At 39.3% G+C, this 12,319-nt stretch overlaps 1 protein-coding gene across 1 annotated transcript in view; it reads left to right on the top strand.

Annotated features, from left to right (window-relative positions):
• Nucleotides 1-12,319, top strand: part of LOC117919860 (phosphoglycerate kinase-like) — a 44,310-nt gene that overhangs the window by 23,245 nt on the left and 8,746 nt on the right. Inside the window, exon 12 of the mRNA XM_034837136.1 lies at nt 1,817-1,901. Coding sequence (XP_034693027.1) covers nt 1,817-1,901 — 85 coding nt within the window. The remainder of the gene's footprint in view (nt 1-1,816; nt 1,902-12,319) is intronic.

Raw genomic sequence — 12,319 nt, forward strand, 5'->3', positions numbered from 1 at the left:
ATTTCAGGAGCCATAGCCTTGAATACCTCTTTTGCACTAGACCTTGCCACCACCAATTGCTTCTTACTTCTCCAAACTACAAATTTCCTCCCAAAAATGTGCAGTACCTTGATATTGATCTTTGGTTTGTTATTTATCCAACACAATTAGCATTCATGGTAGGCGTCTAAGGATTTGAATCCCTCTCCTTTTGAAATAAATGCCTTGGCTAGTTGAAGACTTTAGGTATTGGAGCATTCTAAACATTGCTTGCATGTGCACTTCTCTAAGATCATGCATAAATTGACTTACCACAATCACCCATAGGTTGTGCTAGGTATTGTGTGTGCTAAATATATCAATTTCCCATTAGGCATTGATATCTTTCTTTATCCATTGGAGTGCTTCCTTTTCCTTCATTCAACTTGTGAGATTGTTCTTTTGGAGTCTCTATTGGTTTGCAACCACTCATTTCCATCTCCTTTAGAAGATCTAGAATGTATTTTTGCTATGAGATTACAATTACTTCATTAGAGTGTGCAATTTTAGGCCTTAGGAAGTATATGAGCTTTCCGAGGTCTTTGATTCCAAATTCCTTAGCTAGTTACAAGTCTCTCCAATCTATCTATCTTTGCAAGGTCATTTCCCATCAAAACTATGTCATTAATATATGCAATAAAGGCCATACAAAATGGAAATGGATTGGCGGTACCTCAACATTCTTTTGGCGATTTGGCATGGTCATGCTAAAATGGCTTTTCACACATTCCCCATTTTCTAGAGCATTTTATTTCTCTGGTGCATTTTGCAGAGTCATGCGAAAATCCATATGATCATATGTGGCATGCCTTAAAAAGATTACGGGAAGTACTTCAAAATTTCCCTCAAAGTCAAGGTATGTGTTGTTTACTAGGTTTGAGTTTCGATCCATTTTGAGCTTGATTGCATTTACTTCAAACCTTCCTTCTCATGGTTGCTTTGCCCTCTACCTCTCTACCTCTCTACATACAATTCATTTTTCATATTCCCCACTTTCTTGAGCATTTTATTCTTTTGGTGCATTTTGCAGTCATGTGAAAATCCATATGATCATATGTGGCATGCCTTAAAAAGATAATGGGAAGTACTCCAAAATTTCCCTCAAAGTCAATGTATTTGTTGCTACTAGGTTTGAGTTTCGATCCATTTTGAGCTTAATTGCATTTGCTTCAAACCTTCCTTCTCATGGTTGCTTTGCTTTCTACCTCTCTACATACAATTCATTTTTCATCTAGTGCTCGTAACTCCCTTGTTTTGCCCTTACATGGACCCCTCCTAATGCTTTCCAAGTCTTGAATCTCTCTTTAGGCACAATTGACTACTTACTCTACTTTGGTTGAAAATAGCTTTTACACCTAGCATTTTTTTCATCTCTTAAACTTGAAATTAAGCTCAAAATAGAAGTTAGATTCATAGTTAAGGTCTTAGCATCAATTTAAGTTCGGTGATTTAAGCCTTTTCTAATGCGTAAATCATAATGTATATGTACTATTAAGAGCACATATTTTGGCTCCAACCAGATAACCATAGAATTGTTATGATATATGCATATATACTTTCCAGTTACCTCAAAGAGAGAGCTACAACTGTTCAATTTTAATTTGTCATGTGCTTTAAGAAGTTCGCAAGACCTTCTAGTTATCTATTATTTTGATTTTGAATTATTTTCTTGAGATTTGTATTATCCAATCAATTTTCCTAGCTATGTTTTTTTATTTTGATAATTTAATGTATGGACTTGTTTTTGTTTGTTTCATTGTCATGGCCATGTTTATGTTTTTGGTTTTATTTGTGTTAGATACTTCATTGCAACAAATGCTACATCAACATTCAGATCAATAGTTTCCAGTTACCCTGGAGACTTGGTTCTTGTTTCAATACAGGTAGTAAGACACATGTGCATTATAACATGTTATTTTATTTTAGAATTCTGGACCTGTTAGTTTAACCTTGCAATCCCCTTTGGCCATTATCCATGTTCTTGTGTGTTAACTCTGCATAACAAAGATACAAAAATTTGATTTTTGTAGAGTAAATGTTTATTTGCTTCTTGGAGATGATAAATAGTAGGCTTATTGAGAGATGATCTTATATGTTCTTTATTTTTCTTCTTTGTTATTTTTCTTCTCTTATATGATTTCCCATGTGTTGAAATTAAAGTCCAGTGGTCAATAAATAACTAAAATATAATCTAAAATTTTGTTTTTCCTAATATATGTATATATATATATATATATATATATATATATATATATATATATATATATATAGATATATGTATACACATCTCTCACAACTAACTGTCAAACCAATTTTATCATACAAGAATTTTCCATTTATTATTATCTTCCAAAATACTAAAAAGTGGGATTATTTGATGAATTTTCGATTCAAAATTGAAAACATTCTTAAATATTTAACGTGATCCATTGTAGGGATCCATATGTCACAGACTAAGGTTTTTCCTGAGCTTACATGTGACACTTAGACAACTCAAGTTTCTTGAAGTTGCTAAGTCATCCTTACCCCGATCTTACTTCATGATGCTAAGAAAAGCTACTTGACTCGGAAGTTAGGATGCACTAAGGAAGCAACACTTAAAAGAGTTTTAGAAGAATGAAGCTTGTATTGTACAAGAACACTTTAGAATGCTTGAAAAACTCAGTGCCTTGACCAAGTGGAGCCTTTTCCTATTTATAGACACCAAAGAAACAATCTAGAACCCTTTAAGGTTCCTCATAATTCTAGAATTCTCTAGAGAATGTTACATGTAAGTTTATATCCAAGCTATGTACAAGAGTTCTCTGGAACTCTCTAGAATTCTACATATTACTCCACTTTCTTCAATTCATGTGTGAAGATGTGTAGATGTCTTCAGAGTCTTGTGGAAGCTTCCTGCTCCCTTTCTCAAGTGAGGGATCATTTTGAGTAGGCTATGACACTCTCCTCCACCAATGTTGTAGACATCCTAGTCTCTCTTTCTACTCGGAATCTCTTTATTTGGTCTTGGAACTCTAGAATTCTACATACTACTCCACTTTCTTCAATTCATGTGTGAAGATGTGTAGATGTCTTCAGGGTCTTGTGGAAGTTTCCTGCTCCCTTTCTCAAGTGAGGGATCATTTTAAGTAGGCTATGACACTCTCCTCCACCACTGTTGTAGACATCCTAGTCTCTCTTTCTACTTGGAATCTCTTTATTTGGTCTTGGAATTGTCATGGTGCATTTGTAGGCTCCCAACTAGTCTTGCTTTCTGGTAGTTCCTTCCATTTCACAAAGTATTCCATTGCAGGAGGCACCCCTCATCTTCTAATGACTCAATGTGCAATGATGTCTTGTCGTATTTATGACAACTATTGATGCCTTTTTTTATATCCCACGACTTATATCATCTTTATCTTCATGATATAGCTTCAAGTAACTTGCATGGAAAACAAGATGGATTTTTAACCTTGAAGGGGTAACTCCACCTGATAGGACACTTTGCTGACTCTCCCAAGTATAAGGAAAGGAGCCTTCATAGATCTCCTCACAAGGCCTTTGTGCATTAACCTTAGGGACTTAAACTGTTGAGGAAGTAGTTTGACAAGACCAAGTCTCCCACCTAATACTTAGTGAGACACCTCTTCTTGTTAGCCCACTTCTTCATCCTCTTAGCGGCTTTGTCTAAATATAAGCAAACAATGTTCACCTGCTCTTGCCACTCCCTAGTGGAATTGAAAGCCATTGGACTTCTCTCCATGTAGCCCATCACTAGGGTGTGTGGAGTCAATGGTTTTTGTTTTGTCGCTAGCTCGAATGGGCTTTTGTTGGTCACTTCACTCCTTTGTAGATGATAAGAGAATTGGGTCGCATCTAGCAACTTAACCCAATCCCTTTGGTTAACACTTAGAAAGTGCCTCAAGTATAGCTCCAACAAAGCATTCACTCTTTCTGTCCACCCACCTGTTTGTAACCCCATCATCTTAAAAGAGTTTTGTCCAAAACTTCCCAGTGAAGCATGGGTCACAATCACTAATGATGTGTTCAGGCAACCTCCAGTGCTTGACTATGTGCTTTAAGAATAGCCTTGTTGTCTCCTTCATGGTAGAGTTAGTAGGGGCTACTATGAAAGTGGCATACTTAGAGAACCTACCTATTACCACAATGATGGAATCATGTCCCTCTAACTTAGGTAACACAATGATGGAATCATGTCCATGATGATGCTCTCCTATGGTCACTTAGGTGTGGGTAGTGGCTACAACAGACCTCTAGGTAAATGCTAATCCACATTGTCTTATTGATACATAAGACAAGTCCTCACATAGGCCTTAACATCATCCTGTATTTAAGGCTAATATTATGTCGACCCTAGTAGTGCCATTGTGCGCCATTGCCAAGGTGCCCAGCTATTAGCACCTTTTCTTAGACGACTTGACACCAAAGGCCTCATGGTCGGGCATTGTGCATGCATGAGGACCTTAAGAATGAAACAAGGCAGCAAATGATGCTACAAGTGCAACATGTGCAGACTAAGTGGTATGAGAGAAGCATTTGTGATGGCACGAGCGGTTGCACGCAACACAACAACATGTTACAATTGACAGAGTAAATGCATGCACGGCTGTAGGCGCAACAGTGTGCACAGCAGCACGATATAGCATTGTGTCACTCGCGACACAACAATTGTAACACCTTGACTCGAAGTATCTGGCATTGAAGCCTCATAGGATGGAACCTTGGCTTCATGAGTGGCCTACAACCAAGGCAAGGTGGGATCAAAGCTAATAAGGGGCAGCACACGGCACGACCCTGACTCAGCAAAAATCCAAGTGTGGAATTTTAGCATGGTGGTATTTTCCTTTGAAGAGGAACTTTCAAAAGAGGAGACTCCAAGTGGAAGCAGGATTTTCTGAGTAGTCATGAATTAATTAAAATTCATTATGCCTTCTCAAGCATGGGTAATGTCTCCTCTAATCACTTTCAAATTGACTTTAATATGCCTAAAACCACTAAGGGTCTCATGGGTGAACAACTTGTACCCATAGGGGAAAGCCTTGAGGAAAGAGGTAAGATGGTGGAGGGTTTGTAGCATTAGAAAGGCAAAATGTGGTAGCACTTGGGTGGGTGCGAGGTGTTTCACACATAGGTTGGACGCACAAGTTGCACACACGAGGTGTGTGCATAGCAAGTAGTGCAAACAACAGGTGGTGCACGGGGCAGGCATGTAGCAGTGCACACACGGGCCATGCACCTAACAGGCCGCGCACAAGCAACAAGAGGGCTGGGAATTTCTGGATCTTTTTAATTATTTAGTAAATCTGAAGAATTTCTGAATTCCTTTATTGATTCTTTAGGTACACACCATACACATATATATACACAACTGACTGAATAAGAAAAAATCAATCTAGCTTGATTCTCTCCTAAAATTAGGAAACTGAATCATCCTAAATGATCTCTCCTTCTTTATTCCTAAAATACTTTCCTAAATTAAAAACCCTAACTTTGAATGCCAAATTTCAACACTCCCCCTCAAGCTGGAGAATATATATCATATAATCCCAGCTTGCAAGTTAAGTCTTCAAAGTTAGGCCTAGGTAAAGCTTTGGTGAGGATGTCTGCGGTTTGGTGCTTGGTAGGAACATAGTTCAATCTAACCGTCTCACTAGTCACCTTCTCTGTGATGAAGTGTCTGTCAATCTCAATGTGCTTGGTCCTGTCATGATGCACGGGTTCTTTGCTATGCTTATAGCTGCCTGATTATCACACATCATCAGAATTGGAGATGAACTCGTTTGCCCCAGTTCACTAAGAACCCTTTTTATCCAAATCCCTTCACAGATTCCCTGTGCAAGAGCTCTGTACTCAGCTTCTGCACTACTTCTGGCTACAACTGATTGCTTCTTACTCCTCCAGGTAACAAGATTTCCCCAGACAAAAGAACAATATCCAGAAGTAGACCGCCTGTCAATGATGTTTCCTGCCCAATCCGCATCTGAGTATACTTCAGTGTCACGGTTCTCTGTCTTTCTGAAGAATAGACCTTTCCCTGGTGTCATTTTTAAATATCTAAGAATCCTGTAGACTGCTTCCATGTGTTCCTCAGTGGGGCTGTGCATGAATTGACTTACAGCACTCACTGCAAAGCCAATATCTGGCCGAGTGTGTGAGAGATAAATCAAGCGCCCGACAAGCCGCTGATATCTCCCCCTATCTACCGGTGTACTTTCTTTCTCGATACCAAGTTTCTTCTGACTATCCATAGGAGTATCAATTGGTTTGCATCCAAGCATACCGGTCTCCTTAAGAAGATCGAGTATGTATTTTCTTTGAGAGACTACGATTCCCTTCCTTGATCTAGCCACTTCCATACCAAGGAAATATTTCAAATTTCCAAGGTCTTTAACTTCAAACTCCTCTGACAAATACTTCTTCAAATTCTGTAATTCCTCCATATCATTCCCAGATAGAATAATATCATCAACATAGACTATCAATATGGCCATTTTCCCGGCATGAGACTTCTTGACAAATAGAGTATGATCAGCCTGACCTTGTTTATAGCCCAGCTTCAGGACTGCTTTTGTGAATCTATCAAACCAGGCTCGGGGAGATTGTTTAAGGCCGTACAAGGATTTTTGGAGTTTGCAAACCTGATTCTTTGCCATACTTCCTTCGAAACCAGGTGGTATTTCCATGTAGACTTCCTCTTCTAGGTCACCATTTAGAAACGCATTTTTATGTCCAGTTGTTGCAAGCACCAATCTTGATTGACAGCCAATGAGAGAAGAATCCTGATAGTGTTCAGTTTGCAACAGGAGCAAAAGTCTCCTGATAGTCTATCCCATAGGATTGCGTAAACCCTCTAGCTACCAAACGAGCCTTGAATCTCTCGACTGATCCATCTGCTTTGTATTTTATGGTGAAAATCCACTTGCACCCCACGGGCCTCTTCCCAACCGGCAAATCTGTGATAGTCCACGTCCCATTCTTCTCAAGTGCATCAATCTCATCTTGTACTGCCTTCTTCCATTCTGAAATTTTTAATGCCTCTTGTATTGTGTTGGGAACCTGAGTATCATCAAGAGAAGTAGCAAATGCTCTGTAAGATGGTGATAGCCCTTCATATGTAACATAATTCCCAATTGGGTGATCTGTACATCTCCTAACACCCTTCCTCAATGCAATCGGCAGAGTAGAATCATCAATGCTGGGAATTAACACCTCTCCAGCCCTATCCTCACCTATGTTCTCTTCAGGAAGACTTGAATTGGAGTCAATATATTGGCCACATGTTGACTGTGATCCGTGCTCTAATTCCTGTCTTTTCCTCCTCCTGATGTAAACTTGTAAGTTCTCATTAGCAAGTTGTGGGGCTATAGGTTGAATAGGCATGGGAGACTGGATGGTCACAGGAGATGGCTGGACTGATGACGGTATGGGTGTGGACAACTCAGTGGGCACGAATTGAAGAGGATTTGGTGACTCTGAGTGAAAAGAAGGTACACCCTCAAGAAGAGACTCCCAAACTTGATGTTCATTCATGCTCTCCCCCTGAACATGAGATTTGGGATAGAAGAAGACATGTTCAAAGAAAGAGACGTCCATGGTGGTGTAAAAGCTTTTGTTGGTTGGAGAATAGCATTTGTACCCTTTTTGGGTTGGAGAATACCCTAGGAAAATGCACTTATTCGCTCGAGGAGCAAATTTGCTACGATTTTGAGGATACACATGAACGAATGCCGTGCAACCAAATACTTTGAGTGGTAAATCAGAAGAGGCTGCACGGGTGTGAGGAAATTGTTTTAAGAAAAGTTGACGTGGGGATTGAAAGGTAAGCACCCTGGATGGCATACGGTTAATCAAATAAGTAGCTGTGAGAATAGCTTCCCCCAGAAATAGTTTGGAACATTAGAGGAAAACATAAGGCACCGGGCAACCTCCAAGAGATGTCTATTCTTGCGTTCAGCCACCCCATTTTGTTGTGGGGTGTCAACGCAAGAACTTATGTGGATAATGCCGTGATTTGAAGATAAGTACTGAGACTACTAGTAAAGTATTCCTTTGCATTATCTGACTTGAGGACTTGAATTTTGGAATTGAATTGATTTTGAACCATAAGATGGAAGGTTTGAAAAATGTGCCCGACCTCTGACTTTTCTTTCATAAGGAAAACCCATGTTACCCGTGTATGATCATCAACGAATGTCACAAACCATCGAGTGCCAGAAATATTTTTTATCCGGGAGGGACCCCACACATCACTATGTACTAGAGAGAAAACAGTCGAAGGTTTGTATGGGATTTGAGGATAGACTGTTCGAGTATGCTTTGCAAACTGACAAATTTCACAGTGATAAGATGCTGGATTTTTATTGATAAATAATTTGGGAAACAATTTTGCAAGGTAAACAAAGCTAGGATGACCAAGGCGATAGTGTAACATTATAATCTCACTATCTTTATTGACCTTAGAATTTGACACAGAATTGAAAGACTCTAACATACTCTGAGACTGTACGCAACTTGCTTGAGAGACTTGGTTTGAGAATTGGCCACATGAGAGGAGGTAGAGCCCGGAACACAGTTCAGCACTGCCAATCATCTTCCCGATTTCAAGTCCTGAAAAACACACAAGTTTGGATAAAATTTAGTAACACATTGGAGATCACGGGCCAATTTGCTAATGGACAAAAGATTACAATCCAAGTTTGGAACATGGAGAACAGAGTCAAGATATAAGTCTTTAGTAAGTTTTATAGAACCTGTCCCGGCAATTTTTGACTTTGAACCATCAGCAATATGGACGGATGAATGACCATTACTTGGCTTGTAATTTTGAAGAATGGTAGCATCTCCTGTCATGTGATCAGAAGCACCTGTGTCCACTATCCACGACTTCATTCCTCCTCGATTAGCAGTGAAGGCTACACCGGTAGTACTGCCACTGCCAACTTGGCTTAATAGTTTCTGTAGCATCTCCATCTGCTCTTTGTTGAATGGACTCGGCTCGGGAACAGAGGTGCTCTCAGAGTTGGCAGCCACGTGTGCTCTGCCATCTCTGTCAGACCGTGGCTTTGGTTTCCAATCAGCCGGTTTGCCATGAAGCTTCCAGCAAGTCTCCTTATAATGGCCTGGTTTCTTACAATAATCACACCAAGGCCTATCCCGTTTCTGACGATCTCCACCACTACTATTAAATGACCGAGTCGCAAGGGCAGAGGCATCCAATGTTGGGGCAGGTTGCTCTTTGGATCCCATCATCACTTTCTTTCTACTTTCTTCACGCCTAACCTCTGAAAAAGCCTCCCTGAGACTGGGCAGGGGTTTAATGCCCATGATTCGGCCTCTAACATCATCCAATTCCCTGTTTAGTCCTAGGAAAAACTTGAACAGTCTCTTTTGTTCCACAATTTTCCTGTATGTTGCTGCATCATCAGGACATTTCCATGAGTGAGTCTCGAATAAGTCAAGGTGCTGCCAATACCTTGTGAGTGTGTTGTAATACTGAGTAACTGTCTGCTCTCCTTGGCGGAAGTCATGTAGGGCTGATTCAACCTGAAAAAGTTCTGAAATATTTTCAGAACTTGAGTAAGTTTCTTTGGCTGCATCCCATATGTCCTTTGCAGTCCTAAACAACAAGAAATTTTCACCTATGTCATTATTCATGGAATTGATAAGCCATGACATGATCATGCTATTTTCAATCTTCCACTTCCTGAAACCCGGTTCTGTAGTTTCTGGCATGACTGCTTCTCCAGTGAGGTACTCATCCTTTCCTTTACCGCAAATGAACAGCAACACAGATTGTGACCACTGTAAGTAGTTATGGCCATTTAATTTGTGTCCTGTGATGAGAATAGGAGAGGAATCACTACCACCAAGGTTTGGAATTTCAGATCTGCCTCCTAATTCTGGTGACGTGACGCTGGATACTTGTGATGATGCCATTCCGTATTTCGTCATGGACCGGAAAGGTAGAAGAACACTTCCCAAGGCACGTGCAGGGATTGGAGTTGAGGAAAAATAGCCGGAGGACGTCGGAAAAGCTGATCGGAGGGCTCGCGGAGGCAAAAAGACCCCAAAAGAGGCACGTGCAGGGCTTGGATGGCAGAAACAGGTACGTAGGGTGGCTGGTCGGCGTCAGGCGAGCTTGGAGTAGGAAGCGCGTCGCCGGAAAGTGGCTCACGCGCCCTCACGCGCCGGCGCGTGAGATGCAGTCGCCGGCCGGAAAAACGCGCGTGGGAGGCGCGTGGATGGTTTTTTGGCTCCGGTGTTTTTGGAAAAGTTGTAGATCTCTTCCAGACGCTCCTTGTGGTGTGAAAAAAACCGTCGCCGGAAAAGTTCGCCGGAAAAGTTCGCCGGCGGTGAATGTTTTTCTGACGACGATTCGACCGACCGGAAAGCGTTTTCCCCCTTGGCTCTGAGAACAGGGACTGATGACCGGAATGAGAGATGGTCGGATTGAGAGATGGCCAGAGAGATTTGGCCGGAATGAATGATGGCCTGAATACGAGGTGGCCAGAAGGGATTAGGGTTTCAGAAAACTGGCTCTGATACCATGAAGAATTTCTGAATTCCTTTATTGATTCTTTAGGTACACACCATACACATATATATACACAACTGACTGAATAAGAAAAATCAATCTAGCTTGATTCTCTCCTAAAATTAGGAAACTGAATCATCCTAAATGATCTCTCCTTCTTTATTCCTAAAATACTTTCCTAAATTAAAAAACCCTAACTTTGAATGCCAAATTTCAACAAAATCTATTATTCTTCTTCAAACATATGTGATGTCTCCTTCAAAAACTTTTGAAATAACCCAAAATGCTCTTTAGGGGTAGGGGTGTGTGATCGATGAATTTTTGTCGTTTATCATATCAAAACAAAACTTTTAACCTAATTTAATTATGCTAAGATAACTTTTACCTTATAAAAAATGGTTTTTAGCAAAAGCTACGGTAGTATAGTGACTTTAGGTATCATCTACTAGGATGGATCAATCCTGGTAATTAAGACTTAAATAGGAAGTAAAAAAATGAGTTTGATCAATTGAAAATTTGACAAATCATGATAAAAAAAGAAAATGACAATGAGTTCAAATCGAGAGAAAGAAAAAAAAAATTCTAAAACAATCAAATTTAAAGAAGATTGATACGAAAAAAAAATTCTTGGATTTAGGATTCTCTAGGAAACAATCTCTATGGTGAATAGGGATTGAGATCTATTTTTCATCAAGTTAGATTAAAAATATTATTTTTCATCTAAATCGATTTTTTATTTAGCTTGTAGTTTATATCTAATTTTTCTTCTAATTAGGTAATTTAATCCAAAAAGATTAATTCAATTCATATATTCAAATTATCTTTCAATGATTTATACAATGCAACTAGCCAATCTCATTAAATTTGGATTTAAGAATTTAATGAATTTACCTAGTTTGCATTGTAATGGTCATTCAAGATAATTTCAAGAAAAAAAATCCCCAAAATTCAATTAATCAATCAATTAGATCAAAATACCTTGACAATTCAAGCTTCAATTCTCTAAATCACCATAAATCTCGCTTCTAGATTCTCCTTCCTTCGAAAAAATGAGATTTAGTCACTCATGTTTGGAGATTTGACCTCCCAATACATGTTTGGCTAGTGAGAAAATAAAAGAAAATAAAATAAAGTTGTATTTGATCATAAAATCTCCAATACCAAACAACTAGAATTGATTAAAAGATCCAAAAGTCTTCAATGAAAATCTCCAACTCATATTTATATCTCTATCATCAAATGAACACATGGCAACATCCTAAAAAGCATCTAGAACCTTCTTTTAAAATCAAATGTCACAATTCGAGTTCTTCGCATAAGAATTTATTGTTTCATATGGGTATGCAAAATTGATAACAACTATGCCAAATAGCTTTCAAAAAGCTGCATAATGCACCTTTCTGGTCACGTTGTCTGGACATACGAACTTGGCCTTCTCCATGCGAAAATTTCATTAAAATCATAAGACCATACGAGATCACCTGTTTTCCCATGCAAAAATTCCCTTGTTGAACTCATCTTTGATTCTATATTTGGCATGACTATGCCAACTTCATATAGCATGCTAAATTCAACCACAATGTTCTTTATATTTAACCTTGCTGGTCCAATTCGCCATGGATATGCGAACTTAGCTTCCTTCATGCGAGAATCGTATGCTAAAATCACCTTAACATGTGCATTCTTATCAAGACAATTTCCACTCCAACAATTCATCTTTCTTTGAATGGCTCCTCTTCCAAACATCCTCATTTCCCTCTTTCCACA

The sequence above is a fragment of the Vitis riparia genome, chromosome 8, assembly GCF_004353265.1.
Source record: "Vitis riparia cultivar Riparia Gloire de Montpellier isolate 1030 chromosome 8, EGFV_Vit.rip_1.0, whole genome shotgun sequence".
NCBI lineage: Eukaryota > Viridiplantae > Streptophyta > Magnoliopsida > Vitales > Vitaceae > Vitis > Vitis riparia.